Source organism: Falco biarmicus, chromosome 12, assembly GCF_023638135.1.
Source record: "Falco biarmicus isolate bFalBia1 chromosome 12, bFalBia1.pri, whole genome shotgun sequence".
Taxonomy (NCBI): domain Eukaryota; kingdom Metazoa; phylum Chordata; class Aves; order Falconiformes; family Falconidae; genus Falco; species Falco biarmicus.
Genome location: NC_079299.1, coordinates 914377 through 939548, shown reverse-complemented (window position 1 = coordinate 939548; position 25172 = coordinate 914377). Strand labels below are relative to the sequence as shown.

The following is a 25172-nucleotide window of genomic DNA, read 5'->3' as shown; positions in this document are numbered from 1 at the left end:
AACAGGCAAAATAAGATAAACAAATAATACATCACCAAGACAAAACAAACAAACAAAAAAAGAAAGTAAAATCCCTGATGGGAACAGGTTTCAGAGAGATCACCTCTTAAGTAAGCATCAGCCAGACACTGCTCAGTGATGAGTAAGTGTGTTAAGACAGAGCAGTGATAAACTGCAGCCCTCGGTGGGATAGCTAGCATTCAGCATGCTGGTTCATCGCCTGCATTGCTTCCGTCAGACTCAGACCGCCGGCAGAACAAAGGGATGCAGAGTACTGGTCAGAATAGGGCACCACGTTTAACTGCATTACTGAAACAGGCACTGGGTGGAGGGAAACAGTATGTACTATCATTGCATCATGTGTTGGTCTTTGTCCAAACCAGACCACTGGACCATCCAGATTTGAAGCAGATCCCACAGGGCCATGCCAGAAATCAGTTCTGTATGCAGAGTGTGCACATTGCTGAATTGGTTGCATTGAAAGAAAAAAGGATTAATACCAAAAGCGCTGTTTCCTGCATATCTGTCAAAGGTTGCTGGCAGCTGTGGTTCACAGCAGACCTTGTTGTCTGACTTCCCCAGTGTGCCTGGTGTTTTAATACTGGAAGGCACTATGTGACCATCGGGTCGAGCCTCTGGTTTGCCACAGGCAGCCCATGGCAGGCTGCGGAGCCTCTGTTCACTCATAGTATCTCGGCTGAGGTAAAGCACGTAGCTTTTAGGAATAGCTAGCCTGGGTTTGAGAAAGGGCTTCATGTAATGGAAAACCTATTACAACTGCAGAAAAGTGTTCATCACCATCTCTTAAAAATTCGCACCTTGTGTCTGCTCTTCATCTCCTTTGCTTTCAGTTGCTACGGTTTCTTCTCCTTTTCTGCCAAATGAAAGAGCTGTCTCTGATCAGAAATTATCTGCTCATGCAGGCATTTACAGACTGTGATGAAATTGCATCTTAAGTTTATCTTACATGTGAAGTTGACTTCTCCACTTTCTTCCTGTGTAGATGATTTTTTGCAGCATGATGTCTGTACCTGCCTCTGATTCCTGATTTCTTCAACTTACTTGGGAAATGGTGGTGCCAGAACTGGACCTGTTGTGTACGTGTCTGTAGTACGATACATTTCCTTCCCTCTCCATGCATCACGTTTGTTCCTCTTGTGGTGCATCACAGAGGAGGTTTATTTTCTGCTGGCTCCTGACTGAGCAGCCTGGTCTAGTGGCCCCTCTCAGGGGTGCTGCCTCGTGAAACAGAGTCCCAAGAGGACACCCTGCATCCAACCCTGTGCACAGACAGCCTTGCTCTGTGCCAGGTGACTCCTGCTTCCAAGCCATGGTCCTTCCAGGAATGGGGTGTCTACTTGAGTCAGTATCCCATCTTAAATATCCTCGTCTCCCCTCCCCTCTGCACACATTTGCTGAGGAAGCATTGCTGTCACCTGAAGCAGGTAGCTGAAGGGAGGGGCAGGGCAGGGCAGGGAAGGGAAGGGAAGGGAAGGGAAAAGGAGAGCACAGGAGAGCAGAGCAGTGCAGAGGAGAGCAGAGAGCTGCTTGCTTTCTTTGTCATTCACTGAAATCCATTCATCTGGGCAGGGTGCTGTGCTTTTTGCCGGAATTCATGCTCTGGGGAGGTGTCCTCTGGAGCCTCATCTCTGGTAACTCCAGTCTTGCCTGCACTCCTGAGGTCACCTCTTTCTCATAACAGCCACGTAAAGGCTTGTGGATAAACTGAGTCTGAGATTGCTTCATCCTGCACTGTTCTCTCAGCTGAACCCCAAGCGTCTTGGCGAGGGACACGCAGCAGTATTCAGCAAGGCTGAGGAGGGTTGTTGTCATTGCAGTAACTGCTTTTGCTACAAAGGATCCATCAGGAGCAGCAAATCCTCACTGTGTGCTCAGTAATTCCAGGAATGTGTCATTTCTGTACAGGACCATTTGCATAGGTATCTGTTCTCACAGCAGCACCTCACATTGGATGCAGGGAGCGCAGCTCACTTGGTGAGGGGAAGGACTGTGGACCTGGCTGAGGTTACATCTCTCATGTCAAAGCACAAAGATGTGTTTCCAAGTCAGAGCCTGACTTGCAGTGGCCAGGCGCTGCCTCCTGTAAATACCCTCTGTGTGTTGCAAGTAGGCGTGGCTGTGCGGTGGAGGATGCTGGAGCCAGTGTCATGTCTGAAGAGGGCAGAATCCCTCCATCATGGCTCACCAGCGGGAGGTTTACAAACTTACCTTCTTGTGCATGGGTTCATTTCCCTGCCTTGCACACTTAGCAGACTCCTCAGGAGTTCCTCCCTTAGAGCTTGCTGGTAGAGCAATGTCACTTTAGCAGTTGTTCTGGCCCAACGGCCAGACGCTCCTGAACAGATTGCTAAGTTTCTAAGAGGGACACAAAACCTACGCCCAACAGAGTAAGTTTCTAAACGTGACACAGATGTCTTCCTTTCAGTGAGATATTGCTTTTCCCTACCATCGGTGAAGAACGCACAACTACAAAAGGGGTATTGGCAAAGAGCTTTGGCCACCTTGTCTCAGGCTAGAGGTGCTCCCAGGGTGAGTTAAAAAGCTTTGCAGGATCCTTCTCACATCAAAGCTGTAACTCCAAAGCCTGGAATGACCACAGCCTCGGTGCCTGTTGTTGCATGTGGGCTCCCTGAAGGTGAGGAGGAAGCCACCGGAGAGCAGGCTCTCTTCTACCGTTGCTCTGCTGGAGAGTTGTACTAGCTCAGGAGCAGGACAGTCAGGTCCCCTGTGGACCAGTCCTAGTCATCACCAGGAAAGAAACTTGCTAGGTCAGGGTTGACCATGGGGCATCTGAGAAACATGCCTGGGTGGGCGCTTCTGCCTACACACTGTAAATCACAGATAAAACAAAGCATCTCATTGCTGCTGGAACAACTCATGCTTTTTTTTTTTAACTCTTTCAGCTGTTGTTATCTTGGCTCCTTATGCTTAGGTTTGCACCACGTTTGTCCCTTGTTCCCAGTGAATGATACCTGGCTGACATTCTCCTGACCTTCTAGAAGAGTTGGGAGATACAGGGACCCGATGCTTATGGCTCCCTCTGCATTAGATCCCACCTCGACTGACCCTGGTTTGTCTGGCTAGAGTCGCTTTTCTTCATTCATGAAAGATGAACATGTAAAACGGGCCATTTTCAGCTCCCTGCGGTGATTTCCAAAATCTCCTGTCATTTCTCATTTCTTGCTTTCAAGCTCATGCAATAGTGATGGAGGTTGTGATGGAGTGAGTGAACAGAGATTCCCCTGGTGGTCACAAGGACGCCCACTGGCCAGTGCTGCGCACAGGAGGGGAGAAGAGCACTGACTTGGTGGCCCTGGCTGGGGTGGCTTTCCCAAGTGTCAGTGCTGGCAGGGCAGCTGCAGTCCCACCCCACATGTGCAGAGACACCCCACCTCTGAGCTGGGCTCCCCCGTCTCTCCTGTTTGATTTTGGTGCAGACACGGCGTTCGGGTCTCTCGAGTGCTGCTAAAACAGGGGATTAGTGCCCCGGTGAGCCTTTCAGCAGGGCAGGGAGGGAGATGTGCCATGGCCACAGTCCCAATCCTGAAGTCCTTCTGAAGGATGCTCCGGCTGGTGTGGGCACTGCAGGAGGGCAGGCTGACTCCTGTGGTCCTGTCACTGTGGGGCCACGGCTGAGCAGGATGGGTGCACAGACCCTGATGAATAGGTACTCCAGACAGAGCTGGCCCTGTCTGGAGACTCCTGCAGGGTAGAGACCCCAGCGTGGGTCACCAGAAGCCTTCTACCGTGAGTGCTGGAGGCCTGTCTTGACATTGAGGAATTGCCCTGGTGTGGCTGGGAAGAGTTTTATGGGTGGATGATCACAGCCTTGACCCATGGCAGAAGAGAAATAATGATATTATTAACCAGCACCTCTACATTTCTCTCTCCCTTGCTATTCCAGAGCGATTACTCAAGTGACACTGAAAGCGAAGACAATTTCCTGATGATGCCACCAAGAGATCATCTCGGCCTCACTGTGTTCTCCATGCTCTGCTGCTTCTGGCCATTGGGAATTGCTGCCTTTTACCTGTCTCATGAGGTAATGTTAAAACATCTCCTGCTAAACCAGAGTTTTGCATCCATGGAGTAGCCATCACCCCACACAAGCAGGGAAAGTTCACCAAAACCCAGATGTGGACAAGACATTCTCCAGGGTAGTGGGAGGCAGTTACACAGGGCAGGGTGTTCCCCACCTTGGTATGTCCCTGCAATAGTGGTGGTTGTCTTGTGAGATACTTTCTGAGGGAGGACTCTACAAAACATTTTAGGTTTTAGTTGTCAGTGGTCAGGTTCCATGTCAGCTTATACAATGTCCAGCTAGAAGTTTTCTGTGGACATGACTCTTGGGTGGAAATCACCCTTGGTATCTCAAACACTTGGATTTCCCGTTGGGAAAACTGGTCTATTGGTTCCCAAATTTATCATCTAGAAAAGCAAGCTAGGTAATATCCTTCCATGAGCAGAACAATAATTTCTGTTCTGTGGAAGCAAATTTGCTTTCCAGGAGCCATTTCCTTTCCCCCCTGAAAAATTAACTCAGTCTGTTCTTGTCCAGTTTTAATACAGAAATATTTTTTACTGGTGTTTTGGTTTGTTTCCTTCATGAGGCAGGCTTGCTGGTTTCCAGCCTGTGCCTAACCAGCAAACACCTCATGCCCCGTCATTTGTTTCAACAATTATGTCTTCATAAGCACCTGCAGAATATTATTGAGTTTCCCAGCATGGCAGATAATGGAACGGGACAGAAAAGGAGTCACACTGGAAGTCTTATCAGTCACTTGCTTATATTTTGACCTACTGGTGGTAGCAGTGCCTATTGCAAACTACAGCCTGTACTTCACAGCACCAAAATCATTCACTCTCTCACCTGTCTTTCTAATCTGCCTGCTCTAAGCATCTGCCAGCACTGGGTATTTGTCAAGCCAGAGCAGGCACTTCAGATCTGAAGCATCCTAGTCTTCAATATCAAAGAAAGAGATACAGCACTACGATTTTTTGCTTTACGTGAAGTGCCTGTCATTGAACTTGGAAGCCTCTGAGACAATTAAAGTTTGTCCAGTGGAAAACAACAGTTTTCCTTGTTTGAATGCTGTTGATTTCTCACGTTTGGGTCAAGGGGTTTGCCTTGATGATGGTGACAGTAAAAAGTAAAGCACTGGGTGGGATCTGCATGCGCTTTAGTATCCTGCTGTTTGATCCTTTAGGCTGAGCTGTTCACCAGCATGTTCATGGCCGTGTCTCTTCACACATGTGGACTAGGCAAGATTTTTCGCCAATGCTGCAACCAAGGAGGGCTTGAGAGTGTGTCACCATCCGCAGCGTGTTTGCTCTGCGCTGGGGAAAGCAGTGCATCCATTCATTTCCCACAGTGGCGTTCCTTCAGGAGGCCTGGGGATGGCGAGCCAGTTTTATCCCAGCAATGAAAGCCCAGCCCAGCCCAGTGAATGCAAAACAAACAACATGAATAAGTACTAAAAAGCTGTATGGCTGAGAAGCTAAATGTACTGAGATCCAGTCTATCAAGGACAGGGCATCCACATCAGCTGTGAACCAGCGGCCAGCAGGAATCCGTAAGACCTCGACAGGAGCATAAGGAAGGTGGAAAAGGCCACATGAAAGCAGGGAATGATGATGATGTTGTGCTGAAGGATTTAGGACCTGGAAAAAGAAGACTTGGGTGCTGTCTGGTTTAGCATGATGATGGAGAACAGCTGAATGTGGCTGCCTAAAACTAGGAGCTGTCAGTAAGAAAGGTCAGGCAGGTGCTTTGCTTTTATTAGGTTGAGGGACAGTAAATTACTCGTTCTTAGTTGACCCCTTGGATGCACCAAGGCAAGCTGTGGCTAAATCTAGCCAGGAGGAAGGACTGTGTTTCTGAAGCATTTTGACTTCTGCTTTTTGGGTTTTTTGCATTGGAAGTAGAAATCTTTAATCTCTCTCCCCTTAATAATAATAACAACAACAACTACTACTACTACTACTACGACTAACAATAATAATAATAATAATATTGCCACCCCTGTATGCTCCTTTCCTCCAGTCTCTCCTCTCAGCTTTCTGTCTGCAACAGCTGAATCAGCTGCAAACTCATTTCCCAAACCTCCTGCAGAAAGATGGTCAGATCCCTGCGGATGGAGCAGCACGGGCACATCCGCCTGCCCACTCCCGCGTTCCCAGGCAGGTGCCTTCGCTGACTGCCTTCCCTGCAGCAGGTGCATCACGGCCCTGAGCAACCACCAGCCTTCACTGAAACTGGCTCTTCTGCAAAACCCCAAGACCAACAAATCGGTATTTTCCAGTGGAAAAATGAAATTAAAATTAAGGCCAAAACTTTTCGTGGCTGAGAACTAGCTAAAATATCTGGTGTAAACCACCAAAACCCTGCACCTGGCTAAGCTGACACCAGCAGGGGTACCAACTCATACTTTGGAGCCTAAACCATTTGGAACGATGTTTCATATGTGACGTAGTAAAACATTACATCCTATTTGCATGCTATTTCTATTTATATAGGATTTTTAATTTAAACTCCTGAATAATATTTGAGATCTCTTGTTAATACAAAAGGGTACTCTAACATTTTACATCCTTTATAAAAAATCAAACTAAAAGATCAGCAGGTGGTGCTTGCATTCAGACCTATTTTTTGGCTTGAGCTCTTGAAGATTCCATGGTTTCAAAAGTCTCCTGAGTTGTTCTACTAAAGAGACCCGGTCTGGGGAAAAAATTGTAACATGCAGGAACTTCGAAGTTGGTGGGTAGATTCTTTGTGCCAGAATTTAGTGCTTGTGTTGAACTTTTTTCCAAAAAACTGGCCTTCTTTGGGTGTGCAGTGTATTTACCGATGAAGGCCTGATTTGCAGAAGATCTACTTGCAGTACAGCTCCAGCCAAAGGGACAGGTGCTTTCAGTTTATTCTTGCAGCACCTGGCAGTACATGTATGCTGGATATGTCTGTATCATGGTGCAAAAGAATTATACGAGGATGGATGCTTTAGGGTTTCAGAGGTGCTCTTTACAAACAGAATTTCATTTTCCCTGTGCTCCATAAAAGCAGCATTCTTCCTGCAGGGGCTGTTTCTGCTCTGTGTGGGACTTAGTGCTTCCACCAAGACTCATGCCAACGTGCTGCTGGCTTAGGGCTTCCTGGAGGCCATCCATATGGGATGATGCAGCTGTGCAGGGTCTGCCTGCGTGGTGGAAGTGAAGATGTGCAGCAGGTTGAGCTGAGCAAGCAGGGGGAGACAGTGCATTCAGAAATGCAGTCTATGAAAGCAAAACCAGTGCCTTTCCATTAGGATATCTGGTTTTCACAAGTAGGGCATCACCTGGTGACCTCCCTATCCCAAGCAATGCTGAGTCACTGCCTTTCATCTTCTGTCAGCAAAATGGAGAGCCTGAGACCATCACTGCGCGTTGTATACTTGCTCAGTTACTTTCTTCTGTTTGAAGAAACTGGTTTTTACAGTTCTACTGTTTTACAGCAAAAACTTCTGGGTTTTCTTTTTTTATCTTTTCTGTTTTCTTCTGTGTTCCCCACAACCCCCCCAAAAGACTTACGTCCACTGCTTGTGGCTGCACAGTCCTGCTCTTTCTCTCAGCTACCAATAAATTGCCGTCCGGACTGGGCCATTTTCTTCCCACCTGTCCCGTTTTCCATCATGCTTGCTTCTTCAGACTGTGAGATCAGGATGTGACTCCCATTGCCTCACAGGCACAAGGTGTCCTCCTGGAATTGCTGGTTCATGCTAAGTGATGCCCAGCTCCTCCTCTCACCTGAGCTATCACAGCTAAAATACAGGGGCTTTGCATCCATCCAGAGGCCGCTGCTTGAGGGTAACCTCTTGGGATGGGTAATGTCTCCAAGTACTCTGATTTTTAACAGCAGACAGTGTTTATTGGCTAATTTTCCACTTTTCTATGAATGGGTCATATGAGGTTTTAGGCTTGCAAGTTTTTGGATTAGGTGTTTTCCTAATAGCTGAGTCTGAAGGGCTCAGTCAGAGGAGGGGTTGTGCAGTTTGCAGGGAAGACTTTGCAGAGGAAAATACAAACTTCGTATGCCTTTCACCATAAAAGTCTCCTCCACAAAGAGCGTCTGATCAAAAAAACCTAATTTAATTTATTTTTTTCATAAATCTCCACCATCTGGAGCCAGGTAGGTACCTCAGTTTTCATTTTTACAGGCTTTGTAGATTGTAGGCAAGTCTGAAGCTTCAGATGTCAGAGAAAAGTTAAAAAACCCCTATCTTTTTGTCTTGTCAAGTTTACCGTTAAACCTATCAGACTATTTATAAGGGCCTGTCAGGATTCCTGCTTGGTGGAGGTTACTAATCCTGCAACGTGTTTTTGTCCAATTCCTCTTTTTCTCCCTGCATTTATTTTTAGGAATGAGAGCAATACCATGGCACACATTTCTTTCCCTCCTGTTAAAATAAATTCATGGACAATTAAACTCTGTTGTGTCAGGAATGAGTCAAAATAAGTCAAAATGAGTTCCTCCTCACAGGGAGTGGCTCAGGACTTATGTGGCAGAGCTCGTCCCAGCAGAGCTCCATGCCAGTGTCAGGCTGAGGTGGCCGAGGTGGTCACTGTCCCTGCATGAGAGCCCTGGCCCTGGGAGGTCCGCTGCTCACCAGGCTGTGTCCCAGTTGCAAGGCAGATGGCAGACAACATGAGTTATGAGTTACTCTGAGCCTATTTCAGTCTTAATAGCTGATGTATATAGATTGTGTTTAGTCAATATTTGTTATTTCTTCACATGCCAACCCTTCAGCTGGTGGGAATTGCTCCCCCTTCACTCACTTCTGTGCAGAAGATCCAGCTTTTCCAGCTCTCTTACCCAGGAGGGGACTAAGCCAGGGATTCACAAGGAAGGTCAGGTCCCCCGACCAGCACCAGGGCAGTCCATGCTTATATGACTTTGCCCCTCGGTGCCCGTGGTACTCAGACCCTGGTGCCATGGGGCTCAGCTTCTCGCTGGGGCAAGCTGTATGATCCGGGACTTTGCCTCAGTGATGACCTTAAGAAAGAGCTGAGTTCTTAACAGCCACATTTGTCACACAAGGATAGCTGTGGAGGGCTGGCATGTTAGATTTCAGGCCAGAAGTTTGGCAGGAGATTGAAACGATTGAAACCAAGGTTTTTGTGAGGAAACACGGGGTGAACATCGCTTGCAAACTGCTCGTACAGCTTTGCTTGCAAACTGTCTCTGTATGAGTGCATATGTGTGAGCTCCTGTTAAACGCAGTGATTGCAAGGATAAGCACTTCAGGATCATTGAATGACACCATAATTTTAGCTGCCACAAGACAGCTGTCTTGTACTTGCATATGGCTCTTCAGACACACATATCTTGTGCTTTGACTGGCATCTAGACTCGAGCCTCAGCCCGGGGAGCATGGCCTGTGCCGATGGGCTTCACCCCTTGTCGGCCTTGTCCGCTCAGGGGGTTGGGGCAGGGACTGCCTGCGTGTGACCCAGGCGTCCTGCCCTTGTCAGGTCTGTGGACACGACTGATGCCACCCTGGCAGTGGGTCTGCCCCCGAGCAGGGAGCAGCGCTGTGCACACCGGTCTGCTTAGGCTGAGCACCACGAGTGGGTTTGTGAGCAGTAAACTGCTGACCATGCACGTGCATTAGACACAGAGGCAGAGTCTCTTAGAGGAGAATACGCCATGCCAGATTCAGCAGCCCGAGAGGGGCAAAGCTGCTGCCACTCGGTGCCTGCAGGGCCAGCCAGCAGCAAGGCTGCAGATGCACCCGCAGCAGTGACGCACACGCAGAGCACACATGCACACACACCACGTACGTACATATATACATCGCTTGACACACAGGTCACAGAATGACACTCAGAGCACTCAACGAATGCAGTCAGCACCAGTGGCCTCATCCTTCTCTTCCCTTTGTCTGAGCAGTACGGAGGTCCACCAGTGAGAATATCTATCTATATAGACACACACATACAAATATATATATACATATATATATATACACACACACATCTGTGCAGTGTGGATCCCTCTAGTACCTGGGCTCAGGCACCCAGTCTGCCCAGTAGCAAGAGTGAGGATCCCTCAGCACTTCTGAGGAGGAAAAAAGAACATCAGGAAGAAGGAAATATGCTGGTTTGGATGGGGAAACAGAGAGTATGAGAGAGGCTGTGATGACCAGAGTTAATTTAGGAGCATGGCATGGGTTGTGATCGCTTGGGTAGGGCCAGCTTACTCCTCCAGGTAGGTCCTTCCTGAAGAAAGGCAGGTTAGAGATATCCATGTTCAGAAGGATTAAATGTAAGATTACATGGATATTGCTTTCTCTGCCATGGTGACTACATGTGGGCATGTTCATGGAGCAGGTGATTGCGACCATGGGCACTAAATAGATGGGTGTGATAACCTCTGTCCTAACCAGGACAGTTTTGTGTGGGGCTGGAGCTCTCCCTTGATGCAGAGTGTCTCTGTGCAGGTTCAGCGTGAAAGGCAAATGCTGGGAGGATAATGCCGAGCCCATGGGGTGTGCAGAGCACGTGCGTGGCCAGGGCACGGACGGGGCTGTGTTCACAAGGGCTGGTCTGCAGGAGGTCACTGCTGGCTGCCTGTCCACACTCCTCCCCTTGCTCCCATCAGGCAGATGGCAGATTTGCCGGGCAGAGGATGGTAGTGAATACTGAACGGCACAGTCTGTGCCAGCATAAAATAGCACGGCTGCTGTTCTTAACTGTGATAGAGAGAGAGAGACTACCTGCTGAGATAGCCAGGAACATATGTTGCTGTGTGAGAGTGTTGGATCTCTTATTCTTGGAAGAGCAGCTCTGAAATTGATGTCCCTGGCCCCTGATTAGGGACATTTAGGTGACATCCCTTGGCTTTGCAAAAAGCTCACGTGTGCAAAAAGTCTGTGCAACCACTGTGCAGAAATTCACAGGGTTCAGTACCTTCAAGGTTTGCAACTTCCGTTCCTTTCAGAGAGGGAAAGCCCAGTCCCGGACGGAGTGGCAGAGGATATCTCGTGGCCCTTTGGTTCCCCAGGGTCTTCCTCAGACCGTGACAGCCACTCTCAAGCGGGGTTTATCGACTACCAGCACCTCTAATTCTCTGCTTTCCAGGCAGGAGCTGGCTCCCAGCCAGTGGCTTGAGTTGGGAAGGCTTTGCTCATGCCAACCTTTCCATTCGGGGTAGACATCTCCTGGGAAGAGAGATGTTCATGCACACAAGAAAGCGGCCGTTCAGAGTGTGTTGTGTGTCAGCAGCTGCTGATTTCAGTGTGCTGTGGTTGAGGTCTTGGGCCAGGGAACTTTATGAGTGTCTTGTATAATTTCCTTTTCATTCCTCTTTGTCCTTTTGATTTTACGGTCGCATTTCCAAGTCATGGACTACAGCTACAAAAAGGGATTAGATTAATGAATGGCCTGATTGCTTTAGCCCTTAAGCTAATTTTAAGTAATTGGAAAGGTAGCTGGCAAATAACATTCCCTGGAGAGTTTAGTTCATTGTGCAGGTGTTTAATGACAAGGAGGTTTTGGGACAGAAGAGACCAAGTCAAAACGTCTGAGAGGATGAGGTGTCTCTTTTATTAGCAAGAGCATCCTGCACAATGGCAGACTTTCTATGTGAATTTTTCTGTGCCAGGCGTTTATGCCTCACGCGTTATGCTGAGCCAGACAAAGCCCAGAGACCTATCAATATCATGCTCCAAGGGTATAAAACATTATTCCCTCCTGGCATCCTCTTTTCATCCTGCTGTTACTTTTTGTTGCTCATCTATTGGCTCATTATTCCACAGGCTTACGAGACAGCGAGGATTGTTTCAGTGCACCTTCCACAGGTTACTTGCATGCCTGCCACTAAGCTTGGTGTGTCTGGCATATTCACAAAGCCATTCAGGTCTGGTATAGGCATCTGAAGAGCAGGGTTACAAATCTTCCACAGGAATCGATCAGGGGATTCAGGCCCCCTGACGTTTGGGCGATTCTCTCACTAAGCGTAAACAACTTTTTAGTCTTAGGTAGTGTTTTTTTGGTGGTTTTTAGCTTAGGCAGAAAGGATGCATTTTGTTAGCAGGAACGTAGAGGGGCTTTTGTTAGTAATCCTTGCATATCCCAGCTAAACACTTGATTTTTTCACACCTGCAAAGGTAGTGTCCAGGACAGATTATATTCCAGGAGAGCACACAGAAGGAGTATGTTGCCAGTACAAGGCAAAACCAGGGCATGTGATTTTGCACCTCCCTAGTAGGTGACCCTGCTGAAAGAAGCATGAGAGAAGAAGAGACAGCAATGGAACATGGTCCCTCTGTTCTGGCCATTGCAGTGTCTGCTTCAGGTGTCAGAAAAGCCAGAAAGCTCTGGGTGCTGCTCCAGTGGCTGCCTCAGAAGCCTGGTGATGTGATGAAGCTCCTCTCATCCAAGGCAGTAAATGAATTCTCCTGTGGCAAGAAGAACAGAGTGTATGTCTAGAGTAGCTCTTTGGGTGCTCTTTACATAATGGACCTTTCTCTCACCTCGCACAGTGACAACACCCTTTTCCAGTACAAAAACAAATGAAAGGAGGCACGCACCTCTGAAGTTTAATGTATGCAGCAGTAAATGGATAGAAGTTTTCAACAGCAAAGACTTAAGATTAACCTTTTATCAGTCTGCAGAATATTCAGGTATTTTTTTCTTCCACTCAGAGATGATCATCATGTCCCAGAGACCCAGGGCTATACTCTAATCTTGAATATACAGCTTGCTATCTCTTCAGCAGCTGTTCTGGTGAGAGCTGCTGAATTACTGCTTTGTTTGGATGCACAGCAAAGTGAATGGATCACTTCTGATTACAATCTACATACCTCTTTCAAATGGGCTGCAGAAAAACTGAAGTGAAAACTTGAGTCTAGTGATCTAGGCACCCAAAGATGCCTGCCAGAAAATAGTAACTCCTTGTTGAATTGACTGCCTTCCCAGCAGCAGGAAAGAAATAAAGTTTTCATGTATTTACTTTTGGATGAACTACAAGAACCAGCTGAAAAGGAATGGACTAGGACCTACCTGCAGCTGTGCAGTTTGTACCTAAAACTGGGCACTGCCATTTTCACTGGTAATGACTATGCTTTTCAACCTAAAATAAATACTGGATTATCCATCATATCAAAATAGGTGAGTCTCAGAACTTATTGCAAGACAGAACCTGGGAAAGGAACACAGCTGTTGCATAAACTGATAAAATCCTGGAGAGAGAAGGTTCCCAGTGTTGAGCTTTTGCGCCCGAGCATCGTGCTCCTCCCCAGTGGTTATGCACTGAGGTTTTCTTCCAGCAACACAGCTGTCCCAGCAGTGAGCCTGCAGACTTTCCCACTTCAGTGCAAGACTTTCTTCAAGTGAAAGCTAAAACACAGAAAGGAGTCGTATCATGGGACCCTGGAAGGTAGCACAGTAAAAGACAGGTTTCTGTTGCTGGTGGCAGTGTCCAGGAGGACCTCTGTAAAGTCCATGCCAGCCATAAAGCTTGAGAGCCAACAAGACCAACAAGAAATAAGCCTGTCCCATTAAAGTAGATGAAGAGATTGCATTTTGTTCCCATGACTCTGGGCAAAATATTGAGCCCAGCAGGAACAGCTTCCCTGAGGTAGCCCCTAGAGATCGGGGCTGCTGGGGCATACAGATAGGCAGGTACTCTCCTTCAGTAGCTCTGGCCTCAGTCCCTAAGAGTCTTGACCCTACCTCGTACCAGTCTCTGTGGTACCTGTCTCCAGCCCTTGTTTCATTTGTGCCTAAAATGCTTGAAATCTTTCTCTAAGAAGTGAAAGATTAGTTAATTATCTAATATTATTGCATTGTTCCCAAACACTGTTTCCTAATTTAACAATAGCATTTGCTGGATACGTTGCCTCCAGCTGTATCCACAGAGGTAGGCAGGACATTAAAATGCACCTATCAATATACATGATGTACTGTTGGTAATAAAACTAATGTATTATTTTATGTGCTTGGGGGAAAAAACCCACCACTTTTTTAGTATTGTGAAAATCTTTCTTCTACCCTCCCCCATGCCAGTTTAGTATAAAAATGCGCTCATTATGGGGCACGATGAGCAAGGAGTTATGAATGATATTTCCACATCTTGGCATTTCATACCTTGTTTCAAAGAAGTGTGAAGGAGTCAGGGTTGCTTGGGTGAGTGCAAGTCCACACATGTTCACAGAGGGACTCAGCAAGGCCAGAGATCAAAGAGGGGCCACAGCATCGGGCAGGAGAGATGGAATTGGCAATCCCTGCTTGATGCCATTCCTCAGCCTGCCTTCCTTGGCACGAGTGCTTTGCTGTCATGAAGTCCAGGAGAAAGGCTGCAGTTCACACCAGCTGTTGCCCAGAATTCCCAGTCCCCAGTCCCAAAGATGTCCAATGCATGTCAGTGTCCATCCCAGCATCATCAGGTGTATTGCCATGAGGGACCTCTCCTTACAGCTGCTCTCTCTAGCAGGAGGTCTGGAAATGTGATGGTGGGAGCAGGAAAGACCAAATCTTTCCTCCCCAGGTCTGTTCAGGGAGCCTCCTCTGGCTGGGATTTGGACTTTTTGTTGCTCAGACACCTGACTGGCGACCTCTAGAAGGAATCATGTCTCCCCCTTCACAATGGGGACCAAAAGTTGGCGGAGAGCTGCCTGCCTGTGATTCAGAGCCTAGTGGCTGCTGCCAGCTCTTCCCTTCGCTGAGGCAAGGACGGGCTACAAAAGCTGAAGGTGGTCCTTGGGCTGATAACAGCAGAGAGAGTAACTTCCAAATCCTCCCAGGTGTGGTAACTCAGGAAATGGGATTTGGTGTGCAGAGATGTGGGCCTTTGAACTCATTTAAATAGTAATTGTCCCAGCCTGGGATTTCTGAATTTCATTCAGACACCACAGTCAGTAATTGTGCTGAATGTGTCCTCGTTCCTTGACCTTGTCGCACAGATGGCATTGTTCTAAGCAGGTTTCTACAGCCTACAATTAATTAAGCAATTAATTAGGAGCCCTCACTTACACAGAAGCTGTTGTAAAGCAAGAACTTTAGTGACCTTATGGGACCTTGCCACAGCATTATTCCAGAGGCTGTCCAAACTCTTTGCTCACGCCTCCATGCATCCTCCCAGTCTTGGCTGGACCCGCAGCTGTGCCGGGCCAGCTCACCGCAGCTGGGCTCGCCCAGAGCATCACCTGGCCCTTCCTGACGTGCCTTCAGCATGTCTCACCTGCATTGGAAAGCTTTCCTTCGTTAAACGTGGTGAAGACCGCCTTGTCCTGTGACATTTGGGGGCTGCTCCTAAAGAGTTTTGGACACAAATTTCTTGTTTCCCAGGACTTTCAGTGTCCCCACAATGAAAATGAATATTTAAATCATGTGGACATTGGCTCTTATTCTTACTATATCTCACTTTGTTTGGCCAACACTTGAGCATCTTTCCCACTGTCAGCCTTGTTTCAAGCCTTCAGATACTCTGATTCTAGTTTGTTATAGAATTGATGCCTGATGACACCCTCCCCCATTTCTAATAACTTATGTGTTGTATAATAACAACAAAACCATAACACACTTTGTATGTCTGCTGACTGGAAAACAAATATCAGAGAGATTTCCAGTGCATGTATGCACTCTGGCTGGAAAAGGAATGAGCAGCATTAGTTCCCTTGCATTTCATTATTAACAGCAAAGAATGTCAAAAGTATTTCAGGGTGTTGGATTCAGCCTGGGGAACTGGTAACATTATTTGCCTGTTTTTTCGTTCATGAACTGCAAGTGGAGGTTTATGTTCTCCATGCATTTCTTAACGTTCCTTAGAAATAGTGAAAACAGAGAAGAATGAAGTATCATTTAAACAAAATTCAAGGTAAGTTCAAGGAGCAATTTTTCCCTGTGGCATGGGATGCGTGTCTCAGTTCAGGGCTCCTGTGTTCTGGTGTGAACACGAGACCTAGTTCAGCCATACGCACTATGTCTAAATGGGGCATAACAGTGGCTCCCTTTCACTGAGGGAACTGGGGTCTCAGGAGCAGAAAGGCCTTCATTTGGAAAGGTCTTAAGAGCATTCCTGCATCTCCTGATGATGCAGTTCCCTGCAGATGAGGCCTTTCTCTAGGATCCCTCCCATCCGTAATGGCAGGGCACCCAGGACACGCCATGCTTGGGCAGATGAGCACTTCCAGTATTCAGGAAATGGGAGGCTAAGTAAAACCAGTCAATCTCTGCAATGTTGATGACGTCTAGATGTTCCTTACCTTATCAGGCAGTTTTGCCAATACACTGAGAGGGGACATTGCTCCTCCTGGTAGCAGGAACAAGCTGTGGTAAGAATACTGCAGTGACAGCACTTGCTTGCTTTTGGAAGTACCTGTACTCTCCTGGATTTATATGGTGATTTGACCTTCAATGCATTTAATAATGGCATATATTTCAGTTGGGTTTCTTTTATCTATCAATGCATAAAGCAGCAGTAAGTGCATTTGAAGGCTGCCTGTGCCTCTGCTAGATTTGGTGTGGAGGTGGCTTGTGGTACAGCTTTGCCTTAAAAAGGGCTGAGCCTGAGTCTTGCTTCCTCTTCATTTGCAGAGGACAAAAGGAGGGGTGTCTACAGGGTGACTCGGGAAGGGGACCATGACTAAGACACTCTGGCCATTGTACAGCCTCGCTTTCCCTGCTTTGCTATCCTCGCAGTCAGATGCCAGATGCTTTGGCGTTGATCTCTCTGCCCCTTGGGTCCAGCACTCCTTAAATCGAAAATTTCCCATTTACTGTGGTCCAGGATAAATGAACGATCCAATCTTCAAAGCCCATTAGGGATTAATTGCAAGCAGAAGTTATACTGTTTTAATTAAAGCAGCATACTTCAGGCAGCACATCCCTGTAATGCAAGCTTAGTATCAATGTCCTTTATACCAGAAAAGATCTTACCGGATAGAAGAGGATGTGTAGAGGGGAGTAATCTGTCCTGCAGGAAGCACAAATATTGGCATGCTCTGCTACAATTAGCTTGGAAAAGAAAACAGCGTCCTGCTGGGTGCAGTTACACCACTGCCAGTCTGTAGGTTGAACTTAACTCTCCTCTTGTGCTGTCCTGCGTGCTGCTGGGCTGGATGGGTGAGAACCACCTAAATTACAGTCCTGGAAGAGCTGAAGTAGGGACACCTGACTGTGGCTGGGTCAGAAGGGAGGTAAGTCTGACCTTCACGGTGTGTTGCACACCAGAAGCTGTTTCTCTCAGGGGAAATGAGCAGCCCAGCCCTGCGGAGCTAGGCAGCCCCGCCAGGAGCAGGCAGGGCAGGGCAGGTCCATGGAAGTGTGCTGCTCTCAGTGCTGAGACTAGCACCTGCCGTTTGATGCCAGGGACCTTTCTGCTTATCTTTACACCCCAGAGAAGAAGAGGAACATGGATCCCATTGAAAGCCAGTGGGATTCAAGCTGCTGAGTTGTTCATCAGCATTGAAAAAGCAACCTTGTATTCATTAGCCACTTCATAGGCAAAAAGTGACAAAAGCAAACCCACGGAGGATGAGAGATTTTTGTTCTCTCTGGTTACCTGGCTCATCAGAGAAGCCCCCCTAGAAAAAAGGGAGGAAGGAGTCAGTCGGTGGTGTGGTGTTTAGTAGGGATTCAGGAAGGTTTCTGAACAGCAAAAGCCATTGAGACATTCGACAGAGTCCTTCATGGGAGTGCAACAATCAAAAGTGCAAGGTAGTTCTTCAAAAATCCAAGGGGTGAACAGTCGGAAGGAAGAGAAACAACCGTTTCCTCTGTACAGGCCAGGCTTGCCAATGCAGGCACCTGTCCTTAGGCTGGGCTCCCGACTGTTGCTCATGATCCAGTATCGGACATTGCTGCCTGGCTCCTGATATAATTTCCAGGCTTACAGAGGTGGGAGCCTGGGCTGGAGCCTCCAGTACAAGACCAGTCCTCCTTCCTGGTCTGCCTCCAATCTCACACTATCTCTGTTCTCGACCTGCAGGACCCACGTTTCCTACCAAGTCCTAACAGACATAAATAAGGATATATATAAATATATGAAGGAGCTGACACTGTTGCATTTCTGCCTCCTAATTCGGTGGCCTTACCCCACAGCCCTCACATAGGGGTATCCATCAGAGTCACCCTGAGGTTTCTAGCTTTAGATGTAAAAGATGCCACAGTTTGGCATCAAGCCTATAAAATCAAGACGTCTTTAGGAGAAAAAAGTCAGGCAGTGGGAATCTGAACTTCTCTCAACGTTGCAGATCAGGCTTGCAGCTCCAGTGGGAGCTAGGGGAGCTTCTGTTTTGCTTTCAAAATAGGATACGTGTGAAGACTATGTTGACTTGCTGCTTGCCATAACATGATTTGGGGGAAATAGCTGCTTCCACTCATTTTGGGAAGTCAGCCAGACCTGAATGATTGTACAATGAGCAGTGTCACAGTGAAACCTGCAGCAGAGATTCCTGTTTCCCTGCATTTGCTGTTTTGTTACAGAGCCGTGCTGTTATCACAAAAAAATTTCGCCCTCCTCTGTAATAGCTCCCTTGTGGATTTGAAGCTGTAATGTTTTTGTGACCACAAAGGAAATAGCATGTTTGAAAATGATTTGATAAGGCCAAAATAATTTGCCTCCTACCAAGTGTGACATATTTCGGCAATTGCTAATTAAGCTGAGAGATTGCTGTCATAGCTCTGTGGAAAGGAAAATCACAACCTCTGTGAAATCTCTTTGGCAGAATGTGCATCATCTGCTATCTCCAGTATGAGCACAGGGTGGTGACAATATTGTCAGCATTAAATCACCCTTCCAGTATGTTTAGCTTCTCTTTTAATCTACCAGCCTGTACCTCACCAACCTGGAGTCTTCACCGTATGTGCTTGCATCTGTTGGCAGAGCAAATAAGATCATTCTTCCTAGCAACTGCTGCATTGGGGATCAAGGGTAAAATGTAGAAATACCACCATTTGTAATCTCTGGCAAACATGTGACCTGCTTATCCTATTTGGTGTCCAGTCCGGGGACATTCGTTTTAACAGGAGGATGCATGCTTTCCCTGCTCCCACAGGGATGTGGCTCTCTACCACTGCTTGGGTTGCTGGGAGGAACTGGCTTTGCACTGTGTGACCGTGTCATTAATAAGGAGAGAACTGGGAGATGGAAGGCAGTGGTGCTGCTGCAAGTGGTGACGACTGTGCACCCTGCTTGGTATTTCCTTTGCTGAACAGAGATGGCAATGTTGTCTAGTTTAGATCTTTCTTGGGCATCCAGGTTAGGCATCCCAGAGCTTCCATTTCCAGGTGACCAGATGGAGCAGGGAATTATGCTAATGTCAGTACTGAGAATGACCTTAAGTTGATGCCACAGGCATAGGTAAATCTGAGGGTAAAACTTCGGTAGGCTATATGATACCTTCTTTTCCACACACACTTCCATTCACCCCATGCCAACACTTTCTCAGTGAGCATCTTTGCCCAGAGGCTTCGGGGAGCAGTAAGGTCAGGGCCACTCCACCGGGGAAGGGGAACAGGGAGCCGGGGTGACAGTAAGGCAGGGCAGTGTCCTTGTCATCGCAGGAAGGAGTCTCACAGCACCTGGCTGAGCCCACTGCTGCACTCAAAGCCCTGACAACAGGTACCTATCCTTCTACCTTTGCAGAGGTGGGAGAAATGGTATTTGGAGCATGAGGTCTCCTGGAAACATGGAACACTGATTGGGGAAGGCATTCCTGTGTGTAGAGGTTACGGATAAGGTGAGTTGTGATGTCTGGACTTGTACAAGATGACAAATATCATAAGACCTGAAACCTACTTGGCTGTGAATAGTTCGGAAGAGTTATTCACCAGCAGGAGCAAATGGCCATCTACTCCTTTGACCAGGAGATCTGCTGCTGTATTGCCATTTTGGCAGATCCTCATACTTGGTCACAAAGGTAGATTAAGATGATGCCTTGATGTTTGGTGTTTGGTGTCTGATGTCTGCTTTTTATCTTCAGCCTATGCTTGTCAACACCTGAAAATAAATTGCTCTGTTAGTGTGAGTGGGAGAGCTTGTGGTAGAAAACCTGGAGGAGATGAGGGACAGTGCTGGAAGGGTCAGAGGGGCATTGGTATGAGCCTTGCAAAGCAGCAAGGACAAAGGGAGAGTCCTCTAAGGAGAAAAAGGAAAATCCCTATGTGGGGAATAGATCTGATCCCATATGGGGAAAAGTTTTCTGTCCATTTTGATTAGGGAGCTCTGGCAATGTAGGGAAGACAAGAAGCACAGGGAATATGTAACGTTTAGGTCTGACATCTCGGGGGTTGTTTATACAGCCTGCAGCTACAGAAGGAAATACTGTGTTATATATAGTAACTATTTTTATTTATTCTTTGCACCACATACATAGCAGTATCGTGGAGTCTGTTTTGGGAGACGGGCAGAGAAGAAAACTCAAAGCAGCAACCTTGACATGAGCTGGGAAGTTCTCAATTGCCAGCATTTTAATCACTGTAAAAGGGGCAAGTCAACTAACGCAACCTGTGCTTGCGTTGGGAGGCTCCAACTCCTCTCTCCTCATGTAGAGTCTCAAGAGTCACTGAGCTGTCGGAAGTGAAGGGGTAACTTTCAAGAGGAGGTGAATTGTACTCCAATATCCCTGTGCTGTCACAGCAAGCATTTACAGATGAAACTGCGGCTCATAGCTGGTTGCCATCGTCTGCTGCTGTGTCTTTGTCTCAAACCCGTTCTCATAGCCAGGCAGTGCTTCAACCAGTGCCGGAGCATGGGAGAAGCAGAAGATAGCAATGCTCCTCCTTCTGTCACTCTTGGCAGGTTGTGATCCTCCTTTTCTGCAGCAAAGACCTGGAGCAGGGCTGAGGTTAGGAGGTGTCAGGAGGGAGCAGGCTGTGCTGGGAGGAAAGGCTGCTGTGCTCCAAGGCCGTGGAGAAAGGAGAGGCACATGCTGGGAGGGGGGTGAGCCCCTGTCCGTGTGATGCTTGTGAAAGATATGGAGTCCTTGAACCATCTCAGGCCCCTTTGCAGATGAATACTACTCTGTGTCAAATTATGTGACACCACGAGTTTCACTGTGTCATGAAGTCCACTGAGGAAAATCCCGACTTCTCACCTCATAAATGAAATGTGCTAGCGAGAGCAGCGCCCTGAAAGGCACGCACAGCTGTGCCAGGAAGACCTCACCAGGGCATCTTAGCCAGCCCAGCAGGGCAGGTTGTTCGACTAAGCAGCCAGAACAAAAAGCACTGCTGAAGGCTGCAGTTAAGTATTTTACATGCGTTTGGATGTACATATGGCTGAGACATTGCTGATTCGTTTGTGATGCCTGAAATTCTATTACTTGCTCAAAGACCAGATTGTTCTGCTGTGTGTACACAAGAGAAGGCCTCTTGCTTTTCTCTGAATCTGAATTGATTTAGGAGGGAGGGGAAACATATTCTGGAGAAAGCAAGCTAAAGATTTTTTTGTTAATGATAAGCAGCTAAGCATAATTTAGTTTATTGCTAATTCCAAAGAAAGGAAACAGAACCATGATGTCATGTCTTTTTAGCTCCATTCAAACATTTCATCTCCGTTTTTTTCTGGCTGAAATGACTCATAAAATCATAGACATTAGGCATGGCAAAGACCTTTAAGTTCATCTTGCCCATCTGTCTGCCACCACCGGGTTGTTATTTAGAATGGTAAACAAGAAAACCACGTTGGAGACAGACACAATGTTCTCTTAAAGAATGGGGAGTACTGAGATATTCTTTAGTCATTTGTGTATGTCACCCTGGGACTGAGACCAGGAACCATGAAGTCAATGCCAATGAGGTCAACGTCACGTGGCATCAAGTAAGGCTGAAACAGATCCCGCTTTTCTGGGCTGGACGAGCCTTTCCATAGGGAAGGGGCTTGTTTCTGGCTCTACCCATGACCCCCCCATTTCTTCTTGCTTACATCACTTCCCACAATGGTTTTGTTGTGTGTCGCTTTTGGTGACTTCCTTGCAGATTTTGTGGATTACTTTTCAGAGCTACTGTTTTTTGTGCACCACTGGTTGAACCCACTGGGAATAATAAAGCCCTAGAGCATCCCTGATGGGGAGGGGGGGGGCGCGGGGGGGGGGGGGGGGGCATCTGTGACTGGTGGAAGCACCTTGGGTTGAACAGCCAAAAATACAGCTGCTAGAAAGGAAGGTGATCTGCTGGAAACCCAGAGTATCAGAGGCAGGCCTTGAAAAAAAAGCTGGTGGAGGAGAAAGGGTCTGTTATCGCACCTTTGTACCTGACATGGCACACCTGGACCCCGATGCCCCTGAGACAAGGCTGAGGGATGCGTGTCAAATCACTGTGGGGCAGGGACCATCCTTCAGGGTTGTGGGGTTGGGGCATACCAGCTCACATCTCGGGCTCCTGAGTGCAGTATGGGTGAGCGGTACGTTTATTCAGCAGGTGCACTGCCGCAGCACCTCTCTGTTAGGAGCTGAAATCACACACGAGCCAGGCACACTCCCTGCCTCTCCTCATTGCGCGTTCATTACTGGTGTTCTGACATCTCTGCTGTCACTGCTGACTGCAAGCCTAGGTCCTCTGGCTGCTGTCCCGAGAGTGTTTTTGCAGGAGCTGGCACTACAGCTCTACATCAGCAAATGCCAGCACGTCCTTTTGGACAGTTACCTTTTCAGCTCGCTTGTTTTCTGGCCACGTGTGTTCTCTACTGTCATGAGAACCCACTGGAAGTCGTTGTCCACGGGACAGTACGTGAAGGCCTGGTGCATCTCTGGCGGTGTGCATCTGTTCTGCTGTCAGGACGCTTGATGGGTTCACTCCTCAGCCACCACGATCACTTTTGATGTGGCCCCAGCAGCATGCAGGCAGGGGCTAAGCCTCCCCTCTGTAGCAGGAGTGACTGGGAGAGCTGCCCTCCCACCAAGCCACCCCCGCAGGGATGCTGTGCCTTCTCTGATTAGCTGTCTGTGGCAGGGATCTCTGTGCGAGCTTGCCGCCTCCGAGCCCCTGCGAGGAAGGATCATTAACATGCAGCCTGCCTGCCTGTGGAAAATGATATCTGTATACCTAGCAGCGAAGGATAACCAAATCAACCCCCAGTCGGACTCCATTAACATGGCCCTCAGGAGGCAAATGCCTCTTAGCATGAAATTACATGCTACTGATCACTGCAGCAGCCAGGGCTCCTGATTGGTTCACAAGCCAGTTTTCCTCTAGTGAAATGTCTTCAAACAGCGTCTTTCACAGCAAGTGAAGCCACTTCCTCAGAGGCGAGTGTGAAATGAAGAGTTGTCTGCAGGCAGTTTCCCTGCAGGTGCTGCAAGAGGCACAATCATCCCCACTATCCAAAAAAACGCCACCAGCGTCCCGGATTGCAAGCATTCCCATGCAATGGTGTATGTACTTGCCTCCTCCACACCCTCCTTTCAAGCCCCGGGTGAGAAAACGGGCAAGAAATGGCTGAAGGCCAGTTGACCCCCCTCCTCGAACTCAAGACTGGGGTACGATGACCTACCACCTCAGAGGGGAAGCCAGCGGTGCAGTGACAAACTCCACCAGCTACTGCTCCATGGTGGTGGTGGCACCACAGCGCTGGGCGGTTTGTGTACAGGTTAGGAGCAGGGAACTAATTCATGGTGCAAACCCCCAGCTAGGAATAAAGGCAAGTCCTCTGGGATTGTTAAAGTCAAGGGTGACACTTGTCCTGGTGCTTCCTTTGTTCACCATCTAGAATTTCTTACATCTTCTTATACTGGGAATGGCTGAGCCTGGCGATACCCCTGGTTGCTTCTACTAGCTTCACCCCATCCTCAGAAAATCCCTTTCGCTGAATCCCTTTCAGTTTCTCCTGCCAGCAAGGACATTTCCAAGCAGTAACTGCTGGCTAGCTGCTGGGGGGTCCCACTCAGGCATTTGGGGTTCCCACTCTCCAGGGCTCAGCTCAGACTCCAGCTCCCTGGTACCTCCAACAGGAGACAACTGAGGAACTTTTGGGGCTGACGCCGCAGGGCTGTTGTTTACACAGTCCCGTGCGTCAGCTTTCATGCCTGTGTCTCTGCCACAGAACGAGCTGCTGGTCCCTTCTCCAGCAGTGGCTGCCCCCGCCACTTGGTTTGGGAGGTGCAACCCCAGCAAGGGAGTTATCCTGCCAGCGAAGACATGCCAGTGAAAGCAGCAATGGGCCCCCCTTGGCTTTGACAGTGCTGATGTTGGATCACGGCGAGGGAGCATTACATGGCTTTATATTTGTGATTTACATAGATCGCATTGTAGAGGCTTACAGTCTAATATATGCATTAGCTGCTCTGTTGGGAGCTGTAAAGAAGAAAATCCTGTAATAAAGAGCCTTCTGGTCTTGACATAAAATTCAGCATAATACATATTATTATCTCTGCCTGTGCCAGCCCTTCCTTCATGCTGTTGCCTACATTTTCAGTGTGCGGCAGTGTCACCAGCGCCTGAACGCCAGCTAAGGCTCCTCGCTGCTGCAGAGCAGAGAAAAAGTCTGAACAAGAGTTGAACAGGGAGAAATGCAGGAACGCTCTCCATGTGTGTGACAGGCAGGTGCAAACAAGGAGGGAGTAAACTCTTCTCCGCATCAACTCCAAGTTGGCTAAAACTCCTCAGTCCCAGGTTGCGGTGAGGCAGGTCTGGGTCTGGCTTTAGAAAAAGCTTTCTGGAGGTAAAGAGGGGGAAATGCAGTGCTGCTTTACCTGGGCGGGCAGGGAATGGAGAGCAGTTTAGAGGAACAGTCTAGAATGTCTCTGCAGCTTTTGTAGGCAGAGCTTAAGATTTCTACAAGCTTACAACTGGTTTTGCTAAAACCCTCTCTTATGCCAGTTTGATATACACTGGAACTGATTTATTAACATGCCTCTGCTCTCTGCTCTGTAACTAATTTCAGTGGAAAGAAAATGTTTAATTTCACACAGCAGCCATCTCGTTCTTGAATTAGTTTACTGGCTACTTGACAACAGGTGTGCTTGCAGCTTTTCTGAACTAGCCTGTTTACAAAGTGTGCAGTAGGCGTCTCCTTGCTCTCCTGTCAAGTTTGCCACTCAATTTTTGTTAGAAAGCATATGCCAGCACTCTTTCAAGCCACAGAGGCAGGCGGATGGAACTGAAAAGAAGCTCATTTCTTCAAGGGCCAGGGTAGAGTTTGCAGTAAAGACCTGGTGCCTGTTTCCTCCCACCATTAG

General features: G+C 47.9%; 1 protein-coding gene across 1 annotated transcript in view; it reads left to right on the top strand.

Annotated features, from left to right (window-relative positions):
- SYNDIG1 (synapse differentiation inducing 1) overlaps window positions 1-25172 on the top strand; it is a 76417-nt gene that overhangs the window by 20367 nt on the left and 30878 nt on the right. Inside the window, exon 3 of the mRNA XM_056357831.1 lies at window positions 3926-4063. Coding sequence (XP_056213806.1) covers window positions 3926-4063 — 138 coding nt within the window. The remainder of the gene's footprint in view (window positions 1-3925; window positions 4064-25172) is intronic.